Consider the following 26689-nt stretch of genomic DNA (forward strand, 5'->3'; position numbering starts at 1 on the left):
TTTTAAAACAAATAAGAAGAAATAATTTTTCACTTAAAGAATAGTTAAGCTCCGGAACTCACTGCCAGAAGATGTGGTATCAGTGGTTAGCGTATCTGGGTTAGAAATGTTTGGAGAAGTTCCTGTAGAGAAATTCTATAGTCTGTTATTGAGATGGACATGGGGGAAGCCACTGCTTGCCCTGGGATTGGTAGCATAGAAAGTTGCGACTAATTGGGTTTCTGCAGGTACTTGTAACCTGGATTGGTCACTGTTGGAAGCAGGATACTGGGCCAGATGGACCACTGATCTAACCCAATATGCTATTCTTACGCTCTTATTTTCTTATGTTCTCTGTGTTCATCCCATGGCTTTTTGAATTCCGTCACCATTTTTTCTCCACCACCTCCTCTGGGAGGGCATTCAGGCATCAACAACCTTCTCTGTGAAAAGAATTTCCTGACATTATTCCTAAGTCTACCACCGCAACCTCAATTCATAACCTCTAGTTTTACCATTTTCCCTTCTCTGGAAAATATTTGTATCTATATTAATACCTTTCAAGTACTTAAATATCTGTATCATATCTCCCCTGTCTCTCCTCTTCTCTAGGGTATACATATTCAGATCTTCCAACTTGGCACAAGCCTAATACCATTTTTGTTGCCTTCCTCTGGACCGCTTCAAGTTTTTTTTACATCCTTAGCAAGGTCTCCAATACTGAACACAATACTCTATGTGTGGCCTCACCAATGACTTGTAAGGGGCATCAACATTTCCTTTCTTCTACTGGTTACGTCTCTCTCTATATAACCTAGCATCCTTCTGGTTACAGCCATTGCCTTGTCACACTGTTTCAATGCCTTCAGATCCTCAGATACTGTCACTCCAAGGTCCCTTTCCCTGTCTGTGCATATTAGCCTCTCACCTTTTAGCACATACGGTTCCCTAGGATTTTTACTCCCTGACATCAGTATTGAAGAGATCAATATCAAAAGGCTCAGGAGCTGTACTTTATGCCAATGATGCATCAATATCAGGAGCGCATGATATATTTATTACGTTTTGTATTCTCTGAGAATTATGGATTCAGGGTGCCTGCAATAGTGGTCTAAGATTTCTTTTTCCTAGGTAGGATTTTTTTTCTATTTTGTGATATGTTTTTATCTTTTTGGTAAATTTCTTTATCAAGAACGTATTGATGTCTTGATTGATCATTGCTATGTTAGATGTCTGAAAAGGTGCCTTATAAATGAACTATAGTACCAATGTGTCTTTATAAAGTGGTATAAAATAGGCTCACAGAATCTTGCTTCACTAGCATAAATTTATACCTCCACTCAGGGGCGGACTGACCATTCAGGCAACTGGGCAGTGTCCAAGGGCCCAGAGTCTCTACAACAGCACAGTGTAGCCCTCTCCAGTCCTACCTTGAAGGGTCTGGTGGTATAGTGGTCTTTGTGGGGGCAGTAAAGAACCCCACTCTTTCTTGCCCGCTGCCACTACTCTGCATGGTGGTACCAGTAGCACAGGATTTTACAAATAACTGCGGAGACCCACGAGACTACTGTGGTAAGTCTTGGCAGCCATTTTGAAAAACCACCACTGGCCAGGTACAGTAGTGATAGCAGGCAGAAAAGAGTGGGATTCTTTCCTGCCCCCAAAGAAGCCATTAGACCACCAGGCCCTTCAAAGTTGAATCAGGGAGGGTGGTGGCAGTGCGGGAGGGGGACGGTGGTGCAGTGTGGGGCAGTGGCTGAAGGGTCCCAATGACCTTTACTGCCTGGGGGCCCTGACCACTATCAGTCTTCCCCTGCCTCCACTGCAAAGGGAAAAATGTGTGGATGTACACCACTTGTGTACACATGTGCATCCCAACTTCATCTCTATTCTACCCAAATTACAGTTTATGATAAAGACTGAAGTAGCCTAGCTATATTTAAACACACAGAGATAAATGATTCCAGATATAAATACAAATAAAAACAAGCTTTAAATTGTGTGTATGTGAATGCCAGATGTCTAAAAAAAACATGAGTGCAGTGTTAGAAAGCACAGTGCTAAAAGAAGATCAACACATAATAGGTATTTCAGAGACATAGTGGAAGGAGGGCAATTAATGGTCTGTGTGATACTAAGGTACAAATTATAAGAAAATAATTAGACAGATCAAATTGGTAAAGATGAATATGGCATAAAGTCAAACAAGATAAAAGTCTTGCAGGTAACAATGAGAAACTGAAAAAAAAGAAAATACTTTATATCTAGTTCTTACTTGAATACAGCACATGATTTAAGGGGTAATGATGGTGGGACCACTTAGCCACAGTGACAAATATGATCATATTTGTCATAATCACTGGAAGGACAAGGAAAGTAATGCTGTGGCATCAAATTTTAAAATGGTAGTCAATAATAAAATGAAGTCATTAGAAAAAAGCCTGAAAGGAACAGTTTCCAGAGGAAAAAGTTTCTATAAAGCACAGACATTATTTAAAAATATCATTTTGGAAGGCCAAATAAAATATATTCTATGCATTATAAAAAGTTGAAAGATGACCAGATGATTGCCAGAGTGGCTTAATAGTAAGATTAAAAAATGGCAATGAAAGTCAAAAGGGTATTATTCATAAAATAGAAGGCAGAACCAAGGAAAGAAAATGGGAATCAGCATAAGCACTGGCATGTTGTATGGAAAACAGTAACAAGGCAGGCCATGAGGTACCTGGAACAGAACTTATTATTGAGGCAAAAATTATTACTTTAAATTATTACTAAAATCTTTTTCGTTTATGTTTGAAACAAAAGGCCTATGAGCAGGGGTGTGCTGGTAAAATTTTAACAACAGGCTCTTTCTCCGGACGTAGCCAGATCTGCAGTTGGAAGGGCCAGGGGTGGCCGGGGGGGGTGGGGTGGGGTGGGGTAGCAACATGTGCCTCTCTCTCCTCCCTCCCTTCATTCGAGCACGCTAGGCATACCTTTGCTGGCAGCCAATAAATGGACTGCCACCACTCCCAACGTCTTGCTCTGAGCAGCATGCTGGAACTTCTCTCACATGCTCAAGAAGTCCCAGCCTGTTGCCCAGAGCTGGAAACAAGGAGCGGGGAGCAGCAGTAGTCTATTTACTTGGCTGACGGGGCTCAGCATCCCCACCAGCAAAATAAAAGATAATTCAGCAGGGGGCCCAACAACTGGCTCAAAAGTTGTTAAAGTAGCCATGGAGGGCCCTACTTTAACAACCGGCTCCCAAAATTCTTAAAAACTTAACAACCGGCTCTTGCGAGCCTGTGAGAGCCTGCTCCAGCACACCACTGTCTATGAGGGAGTCAGCTGGAGCACTTGCAGCAAAGGTGTAAAAGCAATGCTCAGAGAACCTCCTTTGGGGGAGCTGTAAATCCTGCAAAACGTTTCCACTCTATTTTGTTCTATACCCCCTGATTTCAAAAATTCACATGTCCCCTCAGTCCATCAATGGAAGTGCCATTTGTGTGCTAAAATTATAGAATACTAGTAAAACAGGCCCGTTTCTGACACAAATGAAACGGGTGCTAGCAAGGTTTTCCTCAGAGTGTGTATGTTTGAGAGAGAGAGAGAGAGTGTGTGTGTGTGAGTGAGAGAGTGAATGAGTGAGAGACAGAGTGTGGGTGTGTTTGTCTCAGAGAGAGAGAGTGTGTGTGAGAGAGAGAGTATATGTGAGAGACAGAGTGAGTGTGTGTGTGTGGGGCTCCGAGTTCTATGACCCCCCCTCCTTCCCTCCCTCTCCTCCCCTCCGAGTTCCATGCCCCCCTCCCTCTTCTCCCCAGCGTGTTCCATGCCCTCCTCTCCTCGGAGTGTGTATGTTTGAGAGAGAGTGTGTGGGTGAGAGAGAGTGTATGTGAGAGACAGAGAGTGAGTGTATGTGTGTGAGAGAAAGTGAAGCCTTCAAGCCTTGAAGCATTCGTGTGCTCTGTAAGGCTCCATCTCCTCAATTGACGACACGTAGTTCCAGAACGTTGCAGGAATGCTTCAAGACTTGAAGGCTTCACTTTCTCGGCTTCAGAATGTTGGAGGTGCGTTTTATTATATAGGACTAACACTTGCACTGGTAAATGTGTATTTGTACGTGCAAGTGTTAGCTGAGTTTGCAGTGCTATTCTATAATTTAAGTGCACAATTCGCTTAGCAGGTAAATACAAGGGGGCATACACAAGGCACAGCATGGGTGAGATATGAGGATTGCACTTATACAGGTAACTTACAATCTACTGTAAGTTAACGAATTAAAGCCCTGCATTCAGTTGCATACATTTACGCCTGCTATTGGCATGGCATAAGCGGGTGCAACTAATTATAGGCACATAAAGGCTGATTTACACTAATATTCTATAAAAGAATCTTGGTCTCAGATCAGCGCACTGCTTCTAGTTACATAACTTTGCTGCCCACTTACAGAATTGCCCCTTAATTTTCCATCTGTATAAGATAAAGAGGAACAGAACCTTCTGCAATAACCATTGTCAAATTTCTCTGCTGACTATTAGTGAGAAACTGCTAGCAAACATATTTGTGGACAGCATCTTCTGAGATTCTCAGTGTGGATTTGAACTTGTCTATCATCTCCTGAGACAATAGACAAGGTAAACTTGGCCAGGCCATTTAGGAAATGTGTCTTGAGCAAAATCAAGATCTGAATATGATCTTTAATGACCTAAAAAGGCTTTTGGTACAGTTATCTGGAATGGCCTATAGAAATACTCCAGAAACTTGGCTGCCCAAATATGTGTGTTTTCATTATCAGATATTTCTATGAAGGGATATTATGATGGATTCTCTTAGCCCTTCTTAGTATCAAGTGGAACAAAACAAGGCTACAGGTTACCACCAACATTCTTCTCTATTCTTTTAGATTCCTGGAAGCTTCCCATGCACTGGGGAGTTTATAATTAGTCATGATTGAGAGGACAGTTGTTAAACTGGAATCCTCTACAAGCTCACTCTAAGATGGTGAATTCTGTGGAATGCAGATGAAATAACTTAGATATCTTCCAATCAGTATGCTACTCATATAAGTGACTATGTACTAGTAGTCTACTCATTGAATTGTATCCAGGTTTTCATTGACCAGTTTTCTCAGGCAACCTCAGGCTCATCACCAGCCATACTTCTTCTTTCACTGAGGGCACTCAACTGGATACAAATGACATATCCTATCTCAAAATCATTCTTTCTAATTCATCAACATTAACTACAAAATTATACAACATATTGCTAAGGCAAGTTCTTCCCTTGGCAGACTGCATCAACATGGGGGACACTTCCAACTAACATCAAAAAGTACCAGACAGTACTACTAACCACTCTTCTGTATGGATGATAATCTTGGATATTATAAAAAAAGGAACAGAAGGGAAACAAAGTAATTTAAAAAACTAATCTGTGTGTAGTAGAATCCTATCACATAACTAAATAATCTTTCAATCTTTCAATTAAGTGGGGAAAAGACCTCATTGAAATTATACAAATTACCCAATGTAGTTAAAATCTTTGGTAAAGAATCACCATCATTGTTCAGAAAAACTCCCACTCTTCTAATAGTCCTAAATTATTATTTATACATATACTTCAAAATTCAAGCAAATATGAAAAAATTAACTTAGATTTCCAAGTAAAAGGCACTGTTCAAAAGTGGATTCACCAAGGAAGCAAACAACATTTAAGTTATCCAAAAAGATTGTCCAAACTTTAGTAAATTCAACAAGGGCCCCCATTTTACCAAAGCTTCATCAGGGGAGAACCAGAGCAATAAATATAGTTTCTGACAAGGAACTTGACTTATTTATGTGATAGGATTCTATTGCACACAGATTTTTTTTATTATTATTACTTGATAATCTTGGATGTCATACCACAGATAGCTCAGAACTCCCTTAGGCTAATCTTTAATATATGGCGGCAAGATAGGTTCTCCACTGGGCCACTCTCAAGAGGGACTGACGCACTGTTGAAGCCATGTGTCCCATCAATCTCAACATTTGCTGAGCTGAATCCTGCTGGCTGCTGCAGACCTGCGAGGCAAGTTTTACTAAGGTATCCACCCTTGCCTGAGGAAGGAAGGCCCAAGCCTGCACTGTATCGAGCAGGGCTTCTATGTATTCCAATCAACAGACTGGATGTATGTAGGTAAGACTTGGGGTAGTTGATGACAAACCCCAGTAGGACCAGCACATGAATAGTTAGGTGCAAGGACTCCATGGTCCTTTCCTGAGATCTGCTCTTGACCAGCCAATCATCTAGGTAGGGAAACACATACACCCCCATTCTGTGTACATACATTGCAACTACCACCAGACACTTGGTAAGAACTTTGGGGGCAGACACCAGGCCAAATGGCAGAACACGATACTGGAAGTGGTGTTTCCCCACATGAAATCTTCCTTTGACATGGAAGTATCAAAATGTGGGTGTAGGCATCATTTAAGTCCACAGAGCATAGACAATCATTTTTCTGAATTAGAGAAAGAAGGGTACCCAGGAAAATCATCCTGAACTTTTCCTTGACCAGAAATTTGTACAGGGCCCTTAGGTCTAGGATGGGCCAGAATCCCCCTGTTTTTTTGAGCACAAGGAATTACCTGGAATAGAATCTCTTTCCTTCTTCCTCTGGTGGCATGGGTTCGACCACTTGGGCCTGTACAAGGGCAGAGACTTCCTCTACAGGTACCTGCTTGAGCTAGGAGCTAATGAAAGATGGTCTCGGTGGGCAACTTGGTAATCTCTGATGCCAATTCAGTGCGTACTCAAGACAGAATATTTGAACAACCCACTAGTCAGAGAATACAAAGAGCCAAAAGTGAGCTTTCCTCTGACCAATAAGACATCCAGGACAGATACTCGTTGAGCGACTATGCTCTGCTAGAGCCAGTCAAAAGCCCAAGCCCTTTTCCGTGTGGGAAAGCGCGGGGTACAAATGTAATAAATAAATAAATGCTCGTCAGAGCCGGCCTTCTTTTTTCCATTATCAGCTGAGGCCGGCCATCTCTTAACCACGCCTCCATCCCACCTTCAGTATACTGCCAACACGCCCCCTTGAACTTTGGCTGACCCTGCGACGGAAAGCCGACCAAAATCGGCTTTCGATTATACCGATTTGGCCGGGCTTAGGAGAAGGCCGGCTATCTCCCAAATTCTGTCGGAAGATGGCCGCCCTTCTCTTTCGAAAATGAGCAGGATGGTTACCCCTTCCTTAGGAGGAGACTTATAGCCCAGGACAACATTTCTGCCCTAGGCTCCTCCTCCGTCTCCAACTTAAATAGAATGGCCCAGAGCGGGCCTAAATACTTTACAATGCAGTATGGAATGGAGAAGTAGCTTAGTGGTTGGAGCACCAGACTTGACATCCAGGGATTCCTGGTTCAAATCCCACAACTGCTCCATGTGATGTTGTGCGCATCACCTAACACTCCGTTGTCACAAATACAAAATTAGGTTATGAACCTGACATGGGTTGCGCTACTACTGAAAAAAGTGAAAGCAAAAATCAACATAAATAAATAAACAAACATTTTGCACCCCAGGGTAGTGCAAAATCTTTTCCATTCACCATACATTTTGTACTGCCACTACAGGTGGCACTAGATGTTTTCCTCTCCAGGCACTGAATGGACACCAGGGATGCAGCAGGGACCTCACGGATGCTATGTAGTTGTCCTATGGGGGCAGGGCATAATGGTGTGAGCTCATATGAGCCTTTTTCAGCTTCATGGGCTCCCTTGGGTTCAATTTTTTTTTCAGATGTTTTACATTGCCACATTTTGAGACTTTGCCATTAGTGTCCTATACGTTTTTGAATGCCTTTTAGGATGCCTTGGTCAAGGGGCAGGCATATGTTAATTTTACTTTAGCTTTCTACATTTAGTCTGCATTTGTAAAACATTTCACAAACTATATACTTTTTGTCTGAAAAATCTATATGCCAACATCCACAACTTTTCTAAAATGGTACTGCAAGCTAATGAGTCAGTGAAATCTAAAACTATTTTTAAAAAATAGCTCTTATTAGAACACAGAAAAAATCATATCCATTAAAATATGCAAGAGTGCACACAAATTCATTAATGCAAATATTTTAATTATAATTGAGGGAGATGAAAAGGTTGTGTGATAACATCCCTGTTAACTCAGTAGCTTTAATTCTAGGTATTTAAAGAAAACCTAATTTATATGTCAGTAACAGGAGCTAATTAATGCATGCTAGTGGCCCATGTTAGCATATTTTATTTTGTGAATTTCAGTGACTGCCTGTATTATGAAACCCACCTCCATTAGTTCACATGCTGACAAAATAATAGGCTTGCTTCATTGTTATAAAGAGCTAAGCTACAAAGTTATTTCACAAAAGTGGGCTTCTAGCACAAAACATCCACAAATACACAAAAAAACACCAAAATATCAGCAGTTTTCACACAATATTCCACATGTGGAGGGGCATTTTCAATGTGACGTCTTAGTTCAACTTTGGATGTTTTGCTCAAAACGTCCAGAATTCAGATAGCAAATATAAGCATTTTCAAAACAGCAAAATGACTATTTTTTTCCCCAAAACTGACCACATGCAAGATGTTTTTGTGTTCTGTGCATTTACCTTTTTGGTACATTTTCGAAAAAAAAAAATGTCCAAGTGAAAAATGCACAAAATCAAGCCATTGGGATGTAGGAGAAGCCAGCATTCTTAGTGGAATAAACATAAAGGAATCCTGTTCAGAAGGAACTTAACCGAGATTGGATAGCAGTGCCGGTAGTGGGAGGCGGGGCTGGAGGTTGGGAGGCGGGGATAGTGCTGGGCAGACTTATACGGTCTGTGCCAGAGCCGGTGGTGGGAGGCAGGGATAGTGCTGGGCAGACTTATACGGTCTGTGCCAGAGCCGGAGTTGGGAGGCGGGACTGGAGGTTGGGAGGCAGGGATAGTGCTGGGCAGACTTATACGGTCTGTGCCAGAGCCGGTGGTTGGGAGGGTGGTTGGGAGGCGGGGATAGTGTTGGGCAGACTTATACGGTCTGTGCCCTGAAGAGCACAGGTACAAATCAAAGTAGGGTATACACAAAAAGTAGCACACATGAGTTGTCTTGTTGGGCAGACTGGATGGACCGTGCAGGTCTTTTTTCTGCCGTCATCTACTGTGTTACTGTGTGTTAGTAGACTGGCAACACAGACATCCGGGGAGAGCAGTGGGGCACCCTAGGAGGCACTGAAGTGAACTTCGCCTAAAAGCTCCCAGGTACATATCTCAATGTTGCTCCTTTTATATTGTATAGTGAGCCCTCTAAAACCCACCAAAAACCTATTATACTCAACTGCACACCACTACAATAGCCCTTATGGCTGCAGGTGTCATCCATTTCTGGGTATAATAGGTCTCACACTTTCCACCACAAGGGTAACAGAGTGCATTATGGTCCTGGGTTCCCTTATCCACAGTGCACTGTACCGACCACTAGGCTACTCCAGGGACCTGCTTGCTATTCTAATAGGACTGGCTATACAATTTGAGGCTGTCATAGAGGCTGGTATGTACTGTTTCTTTTATATCTTTGGGGAGTGGAAGGGGATCAATGACCAATGAGGGAGTAAGGAGGGTTATTTCTTTATTCCTCCAGTGGTCATCTGGTCATTTAGAGCACTTTTTTGTGGCTTAGTCATTATTAAAACAGGTCTAGCTCAAAACGTCTTGGTTTTTGTCCTGGACGGAATGCCCAAATCCCACCCTTAACATGCCCCTTTGAGATTTGGATGCACTGCAGGTTTGCACTGTATAGAAAAACATCTGGAAAATGGGTATCAAAAATACCAATTTGGACATTTGGGTGAGACAAATGTCCAAATGATGCTTTATGCCACTTGTTAGAAGTTTTTCTCTTTTGAAAATGAGCCCCAAAGTCTATTTTGTGAAGCGCCATTCGCAGTAGTAATCTTTTATGTATAGTCTGCTACACACAAAAGTTTAAGCTACCTGTTAATGAACTGTTACAAAGCAGGAAATACAGAAATATAATTATCATTTTTGCGTGCCCCCTGAAACAGGTTTCATGCCTACCAGCCAAAGATGTAAAGGGGTTATTTGGACCCTCTGACCCCGGGATGACATACTACTAGTTTTGAGCTATTTTCTAAGCTGACACCACCAGGACAAGAGCAAATGGGGATCACTCCTGCCAGTGGCGTTCCTAGGGGGGCGGACACCCAGGGCGGCACCCCGCCCCCCCCCCCCCCCGGCTGCAGCACCCCCCCCCCCCCCGATGCAGCGCGGACCCCCCCCCCCGGGTGCACACCACTGGGGGGGGGTGCCGCAGCGTGCGCCTGCTCAAAGTTCCCTGACTTCACGCATTCGCTGCAGTTCCCTCTGACCCGGAACAGGAAGTAACCTGTTCCAGGGCAGAGGGAGCTGCAGCGAACGCGCGAAGTCAGCGAACTCAGAGCAGGCGCACGCCGTGGCACCCCCCAGCGGAGTGCAACCGTGGCGGACCACCCCCACCGCCCCCCCTTGGTACACCACTGACTCCTGCCCCCCCCCCCTTACAGGGGCCTCTCCATGAAGGAGTTAGGCTCTCAAGGGCTAAAAGGCCACAAAAAATGGGGCTTTCACTGCTTGTCTTTTAGGTAGAGAGAGCTTCTGAAAGAATAAGGTTTAACTTTATCTTTTGAATGCCACAGGGCTGGGGACATGAAGAGGCCCACTGGTCCACCAGGGAAGTGTTGCCCTAGGGGGAGGGAGAGTTGTCTAAGACAGTCCATATGATCCTTTTAAATCTTCCCCATCGCTATACAAAAAGGGTCTTATTTTGAAATATTTTGTGCACCCTCACAGCCAGGAACACATGAAGCTGCTGACCATGACAGGGCAAAAAACATTTCTTACAAATGTTAGCCATGTTTGGAGATGAGCCAGGAGTCCATCTATATCCCTAGCTAACTTTCATGCTCAACAACCTTTAAACCATGAGTTTTTCACAGCTGGAGTACTTCAGTCTCTATTTTGCCAGACAAGCTACATTTGCAAGATGTTTAATTCTTTACTTATTACACAGAAAGGCGAATTGATTTTTGAGAGTTTTTTTTTTTTTACCTGTGCAAGACTTTCAATCCCCCTAAGTTGATGGAGCACTTCCTATGCAGAAAAAAACCACATTTAATTAGTATTTAGAACTGAAATAAATTAGAAATTCATGCAACTACAATATTTGTTCATTACAATTAAATATATGTTGAAAATGTTTTAGAAAGAATATGCAGTTGAAAACATTATGAAAGATTTAGGGTACCAAATCAGAACAATAAATGGTGAGTCACTAAGATTAATTCTGTAAATGCATCCCTAGATTCGAGTACCCCTAAAAGCAGCAACTGTAATGCTTGAGGATTTTCTTATACCAGCAAAACCCAGAAGCAGGATTATAGCCCCACCTTGTGAGTGCTTTTACTTTCTGTTATGATCAATTTTTACCTTTTTAGCATTCTGGGAAAGTCAATCCTAGGGCAAAAGGAAGCACTATTTGAAAAATGACTCAGCAAACTGACTTCTAGGATGTTTTATACTGTTTTCCTGCTTTTGTCTAAAACTTATATTGGCAGTTACTCTATTTATCAGTTAGTTATTTATTTATTTGCATTTGTATCCCACATTTTCCCACCTATTTGCGGGCTCAGTGTGGCTTACAATACATTGTGAATGATGGAATTACAATTTATTGCAGTACAATTATGGGTTACATTGTGAAGAGTTATGGGAAGACAGAGTAAAGTCAGGATATCATTTAGGAATAGAACATCAATAGGGAATAGAACAATGGAGTATAACAGTGGGGAATTGAGAGGGCGATAAAACAGTATCAGGGAACATAAAGGTCTACAATTTTGTCTGTGGGTAGAGTTTTAAGAGTGGTGAAGATATGGGGGAAGAGAATTCAGAAGAGAGTGTATTGATGCGTATCTATTAGTGTGTATGGACTTCATGTGTTTTGATCCTTGCAGTAGATTTTCTCAAAGAGATAAGTCTTCAGTAGTTTGCGGAAGTCGGTTAGTTCGTAGATTGTTTTCAGGTTGCGTGGTAGTGTATTCCAGAATTGCGTGCTCATGTAAGCGAAGGTTGATCCGTGCAGTACTTTATATTTTATGACTTTGCACTTAGGGAAATGGAGATTGAGGAAGGTTCGGGATGATCTTTTAGCGTTTCTGGGTGGCAGGTCTATTAAATCAGACATGTATGCAGGGGATTCACTGTGAATGATTTTGTGGACTAAGGTGCATACAGGTGAAAACAGGTGAAAACAGACCGTAGTTAATAAGATGCATCTTTCGTTACAAAAAGAGTTGCTCACAATAGAAGATAGACAAGACTGCAAAACGAACCCTGCGTCTGATGATCCTAACACTTCCACCTTTTTCCTGTAGAAAAGGCTTCACTCCAATCCACAGATTCCAGAGCAGAAACAGAAATAGCTTAAATTGACCCTACCCATCCTTGTTAGTTTCCCTCACAAAGAGAGCTGCACCTTTATTTGTGTATCATTTGTCCGGGCAGCTCCCAAGCACTCAGTGCTCCCCTCATCACTTCCTCCCCTACAGAATATAAGACAGAGCGCAGTCAAAATTCAATTCATGTTTGTTTCTTTCAGAGAAGATACAGTGCCCTATGAAAGTCATCACAACCTTATACATTTTTCACATCCGGATGAATTTATACTTAGAAATTCTATGTATGAAAGGGAAACATATGTTGGTAGTACCAGCCACCTAGTTTCCTAATTACCTTTTAAATATTTCTATAATCATTCTTTCACACTGAAAGTGTAGCATATGTTGCACTGATCAGTGAAAAAAAACATAACACATTTTGGACTCCTTTTATAAAGCAGCGCTACCAATTAGGACTTGCTGAATGCGAGGAAGCCTATCCAATTCCCATGGGCTTCTTTGCATTCAGTGCATGTTAATTGGTAGCACCACTTTATAAAAGGAGCCCTTTTGATTTGCATATTTTAACATGAAAAAGGTACAAGGATGTAAAGATTTTTACAAAGCACTGTGGGAAGAATTTTATACTGTAAGTGGGTTTTTTATATGAGGCACCCTGATGCATGTTGTACCAGGGATGTAGCCAGTCACCCAATTTTGGATGGGCCTGGGCCCATGATGGGTGGGCACAAGAACTCCGCCTTCTCCCACAAATGATTTGGTCTCTTCCTCTCTCACCTGCATAATATATGGTCTCTTAAACATCCCCCCCCCCCCCCCACCACCGCATAACTTTTAAATAGCAGATTTTCACCGGCAGCAACTAATACACACTGCTCATGTTGGCCCCACAGCCTACCCTCTGATGCAACTTCTGTAGGACCGGTGCGAGCAGTATGTATCAGTCGTTGCTCACTGCAGGCAAAGATCTGCTATTTACAAGGTATGCAGGAGGGACAGTTGTTGGGAGTTTTTGACTGGTGGGGCTTGGGAATCCCTGCCAGCCACATCATAGGTGTGCTGCTACTGGGTGGAACTGAGCCAAAAGTGGGTGGGCCTGGGCCCACCCTTGGGTACGCCACTGTGTGGTATGCAGATTCCATTATAGCGTACTAATCTAACCGGGCATTGGTACTCCTTATGTTTACATGCTCACAATTACACCTACTATAGACCTCACATAACTTTAGATGCCTCAATGCAGCAAAGAAGTGCACAAGTTGTGTGCATAAGTGGAAGCATCGAACATGTTTCCATTATGCTCCACCCATGTGAAACCCCCTTGAATTTATTCCATAAGAGCTGATATTTTGTACATTTACAAGCACAAGTGGAGAGGCGCTGGTGTTCTATCCCAGAGCGCTTGCTACAACCAAGTACGTGAGGCACTTTCTGAGACAATGAGCAAAATTCTCCTCAGGCCTGGTGAAGCAGGATGCCCTCTACATGGCTCACAATAAACACTGGCAAAATAAGTCCCCACAAATGCGAACTATCAAAAACACTGGGTTATTTAAACCAATCTTATTGGTTTATTTCCCAATTTGTTCATGTATAAAGCTTACTAAATCCCATATTTTATTTATTTATTTTCAGGATTTACATACTGCCTAGAACTAAGCGGATTACAATTTTCTTTTTCAGGTACTGGTACTGCCCCTAATGGCCTCACAATCTAGTATTATATTGTACCTGGCCAATGGAGTGCTAAATGACTTGCCCAGGGTCACATGGAGCTGCAGAGAGAACTTCAACCTGGTTTTCCAGGATCTCAACACACTGCTGTCTGTTAGACAGCAACGGGAATTGAACCCAGTTCCCCAGGTTGGCAATCCACTGCACTAACCATTAGGCCACTCCTCCACATCAGCACATCTTATATTCTGATAATTGTACATAAGTACATAAGTATTGCCATTCTGAGAAAGACCAAAGGTCCATCAAGCCCAGCATCCTGTTCCAACAGTGGCCAATCCAAGTCACAAATACCTGGCAAGATCCCTAAAAAGTACAAAACATTTTATACTGCTTATCCCAGAAATAGTGGATTTTCCCCAAGTCCATTTAATAATGGTCTATGGACTTTTTCTTAAGGAAGTCGTCCAAATCTTTTTTTAAACTCCGCTAAGCTAACCACCTTTACCACATTCTCTGGCAATGAATTCTAGAGTTTACACGTTGAGTGAGGAAACATTTTCTCTGATTCATTTTAAATTTACTACATTGTAGCTTCATCGCATGCACCCTAATCCTAGTATTTTTGGAAAGCATAAACAGATGCTTCATATCTACCCATTCCACTCCACTCATTATTTTATAGACCTCTATCATATCTCCCCTCAGCCGCCTTTTCTCCAAGCTGAAGAGCCCTAGCCACTTTAGCCTTTCCTCATAAGGAAGTCTTCCCATCCCCTTTATCATTTTCTTCGCCCTTCTCTGGATCTTTTCTAATTCCACTATATCTTTTTTGAGATACGGTGACCAGAATTGAACACAATATTAGAGGTGTGGTCGCACAGTGGTGCGATACAAAGGCATTATAACATCCTCATTTTTGTTTTCCATTCCTTTCCTAATAATACCTAACATTCTGTTTGCTTTCTTAGCTGCAGCTGTACACTGAGCAGAAGGTTTGAATGTATCATCAACAAAGACACCTAGATCCCTTTCTTGGTCTGTGACTCCTAACGTGGAACCTGCATGACGTAGCTATAATTCGGGTTCCTCTTTCCCACATGCACCAATTTGCACTTGCTCACATTAAACGTCATCTGCCATTTAGATGCCCAGTCTCCCAGTCTCGTAAGGTCCTCTTGTAATTTTTCACAATCCTCCCGCGATTTAATGACTTTGAATAACTTTGTGTCATTAGCAAATTTAATTACCTCACTAGTTACTCCCATCTCTAGGTCATTTATAAATATGTTAAAAAGCAGCAGTCCCAGCACAGACCCCTGGGGAACCCCACTAACTACCCTTCTCCATTGAGAATACTGACCATTTAACCCTACCAACTGTATTTTCTACCCTGGAATGGCAATGCCATAATAGATCGTTGTAAGCCACATTCAGCCTGCAAATAGGTGGGAAAATGTGGGATACAAGCAGTAGTGTGCTGGAGCCGGCTCGCACCGGCTCGCAAGAGCCGCTTGTTAAATTTTGACAGCTCTTGCGAGCCGGTTGTTGTACAGGGTCAGCCGGCTCCATTGCACAAGGTAAGCATGGCAGGAGGGCGCCATGCTTACCTCCCCTCCCGCTCCCATCCATGTCTAGTGATGTCCTTCACCCCCCCATCCTCCCCTGCCGCTCCCATCCGTCAGTTCAATTACCTGCCTCGAAGCGCCGCCTTATTTAAAGCCCTGCTGCCCGTCTCCAGCTGCCTTCCCTGCTTGCTTCTCAGGCGTTCGGTTCGCGCCCTTAGTCCCGCCTTCTGACATCATTCTGACGTAATTTCCTTTTCCCGCGGCGGGACTAAGGGCGCGAACCGAACGCCTGAGAAGCAAGCAGGGAAGGCAGCTGGAGACGGGCAGCAGGCAGGCCTTAAATAATGCGGCGCTTCGAGGCAGATAATTTGAACTGATGGATGGGAGCGGCAGGGGAGGATGGGGGGGCAAAGGACATCGCTACACATGGATGGGAGCGGGAGGGAGGAGAACTGCTGGGCATGGATGGGCAGAGGGAGGCAGGGGAGAGAATTGCTGGGCATGGATGGGCAGAGGGAGGCAGGGGAGAGAATTGCTGGGCATGGATGGGCAGAGGGGGCAGGGGAGAGAATTGCTGGGCATGGATGGGCAGAGGGAGGCAGGGGAGAGAATTGCTGGGCATGGATGGGCAGAGGGGGCAGGGGAGAGAATTGCTGGGCATGGATGGGCAGAGGGAGGCAGGGGAGAGAACTGCTGGGCATGGATGGGCAGAGAGGCAGGGGAGAGAATTGCTGGGCATGGATGGGCAGAGGGAGGCAGGGGAGAGAACTGCTGGGCATGGATGGGCAGAGAGGCAGGGGAGAGAATTGCTGGGCATGGATGGGCAGAGGAGAGAATTGCTGGGCATGGATGGGCAGAGGGGGCAGGGGAGAGAAGAGAATTGCTGGGTATGGATGGATAGAGAGGGGCAGGGGAGAGAGGAGAGTTTCAAGACATGGATGGAGGGGAGAGCAAGAGAAATTCTGGACATGGATGGAGGGGAGGGAAGGGAGAGAGAAGAAATGCTGGACATGGAGGGAAGATAGAGGAAGGAGATTAGATGAGGGAAAAGGAAGTGAGGAGAGAAACTGCACATGGATGGAGAAAATAGGCAGAAGCTGGATCCACTGTACAGTCAAGTCTGCGGAGGACAAGAAATGAAGAAGAAAGAAAGAAAGAAACGAAATAAATGGAAAGGAAGCCCTGGAAACGGAGTCAAGGGAACAGATAGAGAGCAGCAGAATCAGATACTGGACCAGCATGATCAGAGAAACAAAGTCACCAGACAACAAAGATAGAAAAAAAAATTTTTATTTTCATTATAGTGTTTGGAATATGTCCACTTTGAGAATCAGGTGCTGAACGTTAAAAGTTTATGTTTACTTATTTATGGCATTTTATCCCATATTAAACATGAATTAGATTGGAACCTGGGATCATTTAATTTTTTTTTCCTGGAGAGAGTAATGTGTTGGCCGCCGCCCCCCGCCCCCCCCCCCCCCCCCCCCCCCCGGGTATAGCCAGCTCTGCAATTTTTTTTGGGGGGGGGGGCGCAGTGGTGGATGGGGGTGCACAGAGGTGGATGGGGGGGCGCCGAGGTGGATGGGGGGGGCGCCGAGGTGGACCGGGGAGAGAGCATGTTGTTAAAAATTTACCAGCACACCACTGGATACAAGTGCAATAAATAATAATACTCTCTGTTTTCTATCTTTTAACCAGTTTTTAATCCACAATAGAACACTACCTCCTATCCCATGACTCTCCAATTTCCTCTGGAGTCTTTCATGAGGTACTTTGTCAAACGCCTTCTGAAAATCCAAATACACAATATCAACCAGCTCACCTTTATCCACATGTTTGTTCACCCCTTCAAAGAAATGTAGTAGATTGGTGAGGCAAGATTTCCCTTCACTAAGTCCAAGTTGACTTTCCGCCTTATTTTCGAAAGAGAAAGACGCCCATATTTTGACCCAAATCGGGAGATGGGCGTCTTTTTCCCGTGGGCGCCCAAATCGGTATAATCGAAAGCCGATTTTGGGCGTCTTCAACTGCAATCTGTCGTGGAAATGGCTAAACTTGATGGGGCCGTGTCGGAGGCGTGGTGAAGGCGGGACTGGGGTGTGTTTATCGGCCAAGGAGAGATGGGCATCCTTGGCCGATAATCGAAAAAAGAAAGACGTTTTAGCGCGAATTTGGGTCACTTTTTTGGACCCTTTTTTTTCAAGAACAAGTCTCCAAAAAGTGCCCTAAATGACCAGATGACCACCGGAGGGAATCGGGGATGACCACCCCTCACTCACCCAGTGGTCACTAACCCCCTCCCACCCAAAAAAAACAACTTTAAAAACTTTTTTTCCAGCCTGTATGCTAGCCTCAAATGTCATACTCAGCTCCATCACAGCAGTATGCAGGTCCCTGGAGCAGTTGTTAGTGGGTGCAGTGGACTTCAGGCAGGTGGACCCAGGCCTATCCCCCCCTACCTGTCACACTTGTTGTGGTAAATGGGAGCCCTCCAAACCGCCCCCAAAACCCACTGTACCCACATCTAGGTGCCCCCTTCAGCCATAAGTGCTATGGTAACGGTGTAGAGTTGTGGGGAGTGGGTTTTGGGGGGGATTTGGGGGGCTCAGCACCCAAGGGAAGGGAGCTATGAACTTCAGAGATAGTTTGCTTTGTTTTTTTAATTGTTACAAGTGCCCCCTAGGGTGCCCAGTTGGTGTCCTGGCATGTCAGGGGGACCAGTGCACTATGAATCCTGGACCCTTCCACGACCCAATGGCTTGGATTTGGTCATTTTTGAGCTGGGCGCCTTTGGTTTCCATTATCACTGAAAAAACGATACCGCCCAGCTCAAACCCGTCCAAATCCGATGCATTTGGCTGGCACAAACCGTATTATCGGGAAAAAGAAGGACGCCCATTTTTTTTTAAAATACGGTTTGTCCCGCCCCTTCACCTACCCCTTCTCGGAGATAGACACCCATGGAGATGGGCGTTCGCGTTCGATTATGCCCCTCAAGGTCTCACTAATCCATGCTTTTGAATATGCTCTGTAATTTTGTTCTTTATAATAGTCTCTACCATTTTGCCCTGCACCAATGTCAGACTCACTGGTCTATAATTTCCCAGATCTCCTCTGGAACCTTTTTAAAAAATCGACGTTACATTGGCCACCCTCCAATCTTCCGGTACCACGCTCGATTTTAAGGATAAATTGCATATTACTAACAATAACTCCGCAAGCTCATTTTTCAGTTCTATCAGTACTCTGGGATGAATACCATCTGGTCCAGGAGATTTGCTACTCTTCAGTTTGTAGAACTGCCCCATTACATCCTCCAGCTTTACAGAGAATTCATTAAGTTTCTCCGACTCATCAGCTTCAAATACCATTTCCAGCACCGGTATCCCACCCAAATCTTCCTCGATGAAGACTTAAGCAAAGAATTCATTTAATCTCTCCGCTACGGCTTTGTCTTCCCAGATCGCCCCTTTTACTCCTCGATCATCTAGCGGTCCAATCAATTCTTTTCACGGCTTCCTGCTTTTAATATACCTCTCTACTCAATATACCTAAAAAAAAATTTACTATGTGTTTTGGCCTCCAATGCAATCTTTTTTCGAAGTCCCTCTAAGCCTTCCTTATCAGCGCTTTGCATTTGACTTGACATTCCTTATGCTGTTTCTTGTTATTTTCAGTCAGTTCCTTCTTCCATTTTCTGAAGGATTTTCTTTTAGCTGTAATAGCTTCCTTCACCTCACTTTTTAACCATGCCGGCTGTTGTTTGGTCTTCCGTCCTCCTTTTTTAATACGCGGAATATATTTGGCCTGGGCTTCCAGGATGGTGTTTTTGAACAGCATCCACGCCTGATGTAAATTTTTGACCCTCGCAGCCGCTACCCTAAGTTTTTATTCACCGTTCTTCACATTTTTCATAGTCTCTTTTTTTAAAGTTAAACATTAACGTATTTGATTTCCTGTGTATACTTACTTCAAAGCTAATATCAAATTTGATCATATTATGATCACTGTTATCAAGCGGTTATCAGCACCATTACCTCCCGCACCAGATCATGTGCTCCACTAAAGACTAGGTCTAGAATTTTTCCTTCTCTCGTCGGTTCCTGTACCAGCTGTTCCATAAAGCAGTCCTTGATTTCATCAAGGAATTTTACCTCCCTAGCGTGCCCCAATGATACATTTACCCAGTCAATATTAGGGTAATTGAAATCACCCATTATTATTGTGTTGCCCAGTTTGTTTGCATCCCTAATTTCCTTTAACATTTCTGCATCCGTCTGTTCATCCTGGCCAGGTGGACGGTAGTACACTCCTATCACTATCCTTTTCCCCTTTACACATGGAATTTCAATCCATAGTGATTCCAAGAAGTGTTTTGTTTCCTGCAGAACTTTCAATCTATTTGATTGAAGGCTCTCCTTAATATACAATGCTCCCCCTCCACTAATTCAATCCACTCTATCACTATAATATAATTTGTACCCTGGTATGACAGTGTCCCATTGGTTATCCTCCTTCAACCAGGTCTCAGAGGTGCCTATTATATCTAATTTTTCATATGTGTGCAATATATTCTAACTCTCCCTTCTTATTTCTTAGGCTCCTGGCATTCGCATATAGACATTTCAAACTATGCTTGTTGTTCCTTTTTACATCATGCTCAGCACTTGACAGTATTAATTTGCAATCTTTTGTCTGTTTTTTTATTTTTATTTAAGGACACCTGACCTACTATGGTCTCTTTTGCAACCTCACTATCAGGATACCCTAGCTTCCCTGTTCTGGAGATATCTTTGAAAGAAACCTTATCCCGAACCATGTGCTTTTGAGCGACTGTCGGCCTTCCCCCAGTTTAAAAGTTGCTCTATCTCCTTTTTAAATGCCAATGCCAGCAGCCTGGTCCCACCCTGGTTAAGGTGGAGCCCATCCTTTCGGATTAGGCACCCCCTTCCCCAGAATGTTGCCCAGTTCCTAACAAATCTAAAACCCTCCTCCCTGCACCATCATCTCATCCACGCATTGAGACTCTGGAGCTCTGCCTGTCTCTTGGGCACTGCGCGTGGAATGGGTAGCATTTCAGAAAATGCTACCCTAGAGGTTCTGGATTTGAGCTTTCTACCTAAGAGTTTAAATTTGGCTTCAATTTCTCTCCCACATTTTCCTATGTAATTGGAAATACAGCCGACTCCTCCCCAGCACTATCTAAAATCCTATCTAGGTGAAGCTTGAGGTCTGCCACCTTCGCACCAGGCAGGTAAGTCACCATGTGATCCTCACATCCACCAGCCACCCAGCTATCTATATGCCTAATGATCGAATCACCAACTACAACAGCTGTCCTAACCCTTCCCTATAGGCAGCACTTGGAGACATATCCTCGGTGCGAGAGGATAGTACATCCATTGGTGGGCAGGTCCTGGCTACAGGAGTACTTCCTACTTCACCAGGGTGATGCTCTCCTTCTAGGAGACCTCCCTCCTCCAAGGTAGCACAGGGGCTACCAGACTGGAGGTAGGACTTCTCTACAACATCCCTGTAGGTCTCCTCTATGTACCTCTCTGTCTTCGTCAGCTCCACCAAGTCTGCTACTCTAGCCTCAAGAGAACGGACACGTTCTCTGAGAGCTAGGAGCTCTTTGCATCAGGCATACACATATGACATCTCACCAACTGGGAGATAATCATACATGTGACACTCAATGCAAAATAGCACCCCTCTCGCTGCTGGACTGCTGACTCCATCTTAGTGTTTTTGAGTTTTTCAATAATGTAAAACTTGCTACAGTATTAAGGATATTAGCCTAATATAAAAATGTCTTTTAGTTTATATATAGTATATTGTATGATTTATTTAGTGTTTCCTTCTTAGATGTTAATGATTGCTGAACATTATTTATGTTAATTCTTAAAACAAAAATGATATCCTGTTGTGAGCACTAGTAATTATAGTCCAAAAATATTGACTGTCCCCCAAGGCTCTCTATATAAATGCACCCAAATTTGGGCACACTTCTGAGATGCATGCATAACTTAACTGGCTACTGAACTGTTAGCCATCAATAACTGGATGCTAACAACCAATTATTCATGTTAATTTGGCACCAATTAGGATTTGCGCTTGCATCTGGCTGCACACTATTCTATTATTCTATAACACTGGGTAGGAGGAAATATTTTTTCACTCAAAGAATAGTGAAGCTCTGGAACTAATTGCCAGAGAATGTGGTACTGGTGGTTAGCGAATCTGGGTTTTAAAATGGTTTGGACAAGTCTGTTATTAAGATGAACATGGGGGAACCCACTTCTTGCCCTGAGATTGGTAGCATGGAATGGCACTACTAATTAGGTTTCTGCCAGGTACTTGTGACCTGGATTGGCCACTGCTGGAAGCAAGATACTGGGCTAGATGGACCATTGGTCTGACCCACTATGGCTATTCTTATGATCTTATGAACAAATTGTACTTCAGCAATTGCAGGAGCATCTGGAAGATCATCTTTTTTTTTTTAAATGACTATTAATTTGGCTCTAGGAAGGCACATGACACAGAGATGTTACTGATGTCTCTACCAGACGCCTTGTTGATAGGAATGGCTAGTGGAGACATGTACATTTTGATGTTCTTCAAAGTCTTCTGCCTTTGACACAAACTGATTTTTGCTTCAGTGACTGCAAGATATTAGCTGTGAAAGTCAACTGATTTCTTAGCAAAAATGCATGCACCTAAATGTGCCTCTTTGGCATGTAATGTACAGCATTCTGTAAGTTACACGTGTAAATGTTGGTCCCACCCCTATGAATATCCCCTTGCATTTATGTACTAGTATTCTATAAATGCCACTTACATTTTGGAGCCATCTTCTAGAATGAGGGGGTCAGCTCAAATCTATAAGCAGTTTTTAGTTTTGGGATTTTTTTTAATTACAAATGTCTTTCCATAAACCACTGGGAGAAAGCTAGCTTTGATAAGCGGTATAGCAAATTCTTCATAACTAAATTTCATCCAGGCACTATATATGGGGCAATTCTATAATATAGGTGCTAATATTTACATGCATGGCAAAATAGTACTATTCTGTAAATATGCACAGATCTTGGATAGCAAATATTTTCAAAAGGCACATATACAGAGGGGAAGTAGAACGGGACTCCGTAACTTATAGACTACTGTAAGATACACATTATACCTCTGGAATTTAGGCATGAGTATTTCACCAGCTCTATGGCTGGTCTAAGTGTCCGTGCTTATATACCTGGTTATGCTAGTATTCTATAAAGGAAAGAAGACACTTACTTTCCTTTAGAAAATAGTCTCCTACCTAGACCCCTGTATAAACCTTCCCTGTATGGGGATAAATCCATAAGGTGGATGCAAAGATTTAGTTGCTGAGAGCACCTGAATACATAGAAATAGAGAAAACGACAGCAAATACAGGCCATACGGCCTATCCAGTCTGCCCATCCATATGATCCTACTCTCTCTTCCTCTCCCCCCTAACAGATCCCACATTCCTGTCCCACACTTTCTTGAATTCAGACACAGTCCTCGCCTGTACCATCTCTACCAGGAAGTCATTCCATGCATCCACCATAGTTTCCATAAAGAAGTATTTCCTTAGATTACTTCTAAATCTATCACCTTCTAACTCCATCTTATGCCCTTTCATTCCTGAGCTTCCCTTCATGCATATGTGCACACATATGCACGTAAATGCCATTCTTCCAGCTATGTGCTGTTCTGTAAAATGGCACCTAATGTGATGGCATATAGGGGGCCTTTTACTAAGCTGCAGTAGTGTCTTTAGCTTGCGGTATAAATTAGCTGGCGGTAAACGCCGAGACACCCATTATATTCCTATGGGTGTCTTGGCATTTACTGCCAGCTGATTTCTACCGCAAGCTACTTCCTTAGCATAAAACCATCCTGGTTCTCCTCAGCATTTTCTTTACATGCCACCATAGAAACATGGAATCTAATTGCAGATAATATCTGTAGGGCCCATGTACTCTGCTCAATTTAATTGCTTTTATATTGTCCATAGGAGACAGCTCGGTGGGTGCTATGGGCACCCCGAATATTGAACAAACTCTTTGACTGTGTCCAGAGAGAGGTCATTTCCATTGAGTTTAGCACCCCCACTCATTTTGAAAAGTTGACTCCTATGGTATTTGTCATATGTTCAGTCACTGGGGTCAGTCACTAGTGGCTGAGAATAGTAAATTCTTATTTCAGCTAATTCAATGAGAAATCTGGCATGACGGGTACTAGGGAAATAGCCAGATGATTCTGCAGTGTCATTTTTACAGAGTGACTTATTTTACCAAATCAATACTTTAAATCTTTTTTCTAGTTTTAGGTTGAAAACATGTACAAAAACAACCTGATAACATGGATCCCGCATTAACAACCTCAGGCAGATCAAGGTTCTCAGAAAATGTATTGATGGTGCTCGGTCAACCCACTCTCTGTAAAAGAAAGAACATTTTTTTAAAAAATAGTCTTTCTGATAACAAAACAATAGAACTGTTATTATGGTCATGGTCCCAGGTCTCCTGTAGCTGCTCAGTGGTAAATGTTGTAACAAGATTTAGAAAACCTTGTCGCATTGCCTTGAAGAGTCTGATGCCATTCTATGATGTAATTGTATAAATCTGTATAGTTCTACATTATACCAATGAAAAGTGGTAAATGAAATCCAAATGAATAAAAATGCAACAAGCAGAAAAGCCAAACATTGTTAATCTTTCACATTTTAAATAACCAATTGCAAACTTGTACTGTGCATCTGGATACATTCTTTTCTTCTTTGTTTCTTTCCTTTATGCTTTCTTGAACTTTCAAGGTTTCTCTTACTCACACTTTATTTATTCTTCTCTCATCTTCCTTCCTACTGGTCTCCTATGCCTGCCTCTGATTTTATTTCCTGTGCCCAACCCTCATACAATCTCCACAACCTTTCTTCCAGTCTCTATCCCCCCCCCCCCCCCCCCCCTTCTACCCTTCCTTTACTCATACAGTTTAATCTCCCATCTCCCTTCCAGTCCTTCCCCCTCTCTGTCTTAAGTAATTTTCCTTGCCTCACCACCATCCTACTCCTTTTTTCTGCAGTTTTTAATTTACTTTCTTTCTCCCTCCCTTATGTAGCCTTCTCTTTACATCCTCTGGTTTCTCTCACTTTCACCCCTTTTGGTCATCTCTCTCAACAGTCCTCTGAGTCATTTTATCTTGTTCTACACTCTTCTCCCAATCACTGGTCATCCTATATCCTATACCCTTCTCCTCCCCCCCCTTTCACAAGCACACATAAAGATAGATAGATAGATAGATAGATAGATAGATAGATAGATAGATAGATAGATAGATAGATAGATAGATAGATAGATAGATAGATAGATAGATAGATAGATAGATAGATAGAAGGTAGAAGGTAGAATATCACTTACTGTGTAAGAATATTCCTTAAAAATAATTAGCCTCGGAGATTAGTTCGGCATCCTTGATTTGTGTGGTTTCAGGAGCATCACTAACCTTGCTACTTAGAGAGAAGAAATATGTATGTATGTGGAAAATATGTTCTCTGTTAGGAATGTACCAGGAGTCTAATGTGTCAATGTTATTTTTGAATACAAAACCACTTATTGTGGGAGGGATTTTGTTCTTTCTTCCCCTTCCATGAGAGTAGCTGAGGCTTTTGGACTGAGCTTCTGGGCCCTTTGTAATGCAGCCCTGGTATTAGCAGGCTTCAATTTGGATGAAGGTGACCATAGAGCTTAAGTTCATATTTCTCATGCATTGTTTTTTTTGGGGAGGGGGTTAAGGGGGAGGGGTTGCCTCTCACCTCTCTGTTTGTTTTTCTTTATTCTTCCATCACCCTCATTCCAACCTTCCCACTCCTGTCACTCCCATACATACAACCATCTATCCAATCTATCCGTTACTCCCTCTGAATCCTAAATCTGACCATTAACTCTTTCTAGCCTTGTAGATCTCTGTCTCACCTATGGCCCTTCTGATCCTCTTTTCTCCTTCCTCATATGCCCACATCCTCCCCTTTCTCTTCCATTTGCCATTTTTTCTTATTGGTGGTTTTTATTTTTTAATAAATAGACTTTAGATTACACCTTTTCTGTGATAGCTCAAAGCAAGTTACATTCAAATAAACTAGGTATTTCTACTAAATTAAAGAGGCCCAAGAAGAACTAAGATAAGAAGCTGGATCAAGTTAAAAAGAAAGAAGATGAAGTAAAACCCTCAACCGAAATATAAGTGGCCATACTACCAGCTAACAGACAATAATTACTACTCCTCTCCCATTTAGAAAAAAAGAAAAAAAAACCTTAACTGAGAGGGTTCAAAAACAAAAAAAGCTTTGTTTTCAATCCAGATGATACATTGGCAAGGAAATCTTAAAACACATCTAGCAAAAAAGCAAACTGTTTTCTCCTCTTCTGAGTCCACCCACAGACATCAGGAAATATTTGAATTCTCTCTCAGAAAAGAAAAATGTTGAGACATGAAATATAAATGCATTACATAGAGACAACTAAGGTTCTGCCTGTGCAGCTGTACCAGTACATTCAGCACTCTAACAGAATAAAGCAGTTTTGACCATTTCCTAACCCCTGCTGTTTCCAGAAAAGGGCAGGGACAGGGAAGGAGGATACAGCCCTTGGAAGGAAAACTAGAACCGTAATAAATACCCAGCCTAGGGGAGTATCTTTGTCTTTGGGTTCTGTTACCCAGAGCACCATAAAACCAGAGTCTATAGCCTTTCCTTACCATCTAGCAAAGGGGACTTGAATAATTGTTAACTCCTAGCTGCAGGATCAACTTATCCACCAGGTGTTTGACTGGCATAGTCACAACCTAGGAGAGCCAGGACTAGGAACCTGCCTAAGAGCTTGCACGCCTGCTGGACAGATCAAGGGAATGTCAGGTACAGGACCCAGACCTTTCACCACTGCTAGGAGGAGCAAGCAAGGTACGATGGAGTGGAGATATTATAAGTTCCAGCTGGAACA

At 42.9% G+C, this 26689-nt stretch overlaps 1 protein-coding gene across 3 annotated transcripts in view; it reads right to left on the reverse strand.

Annotated features, from left to right (window-relative positions):
• Positions 1 to 26689, reverse strand: part of NEK10 (NIMA related kinase 10) — a 487142-nt gene that overhangs the window by 391703 nt on the left and 68750 nt on the right. For all 3 annotated transcript variants that reach the window (XM_030205786.1, XM_030205778.1, XM_030205768.1), the window contains exons 6-7: positions 24049 to 24133; positions 11078 to 11119 (exon numbers count right to left, since the gene is read on the reverse strand). In XM_030205786.1, coding sequence (XP_030061646.1) covers positions 11078 to 11119; positions 24049 to 24133 — 127 coding nt within the window. The remainder of the gene's footprint in view (positions 1 to 11077; positions 11120 to 24048; positions 24134 to 26689) is intronic.

Source organism: Microcaecilia unicolor, chromosome 1 (assembly GCF_901765095.1).
Source record: "Microcaecilia unicolor chromosome 1, aMicUni1.1, whole genome shotgun sequence".
Taxonomy (NCBI): domain Eukaryota; kingdom Metazoa; phylum Chordata; class Amphibia; order Gymnophiona; family Siphonopidae; genus Microcaecilia; species Microcaecilia unicolor.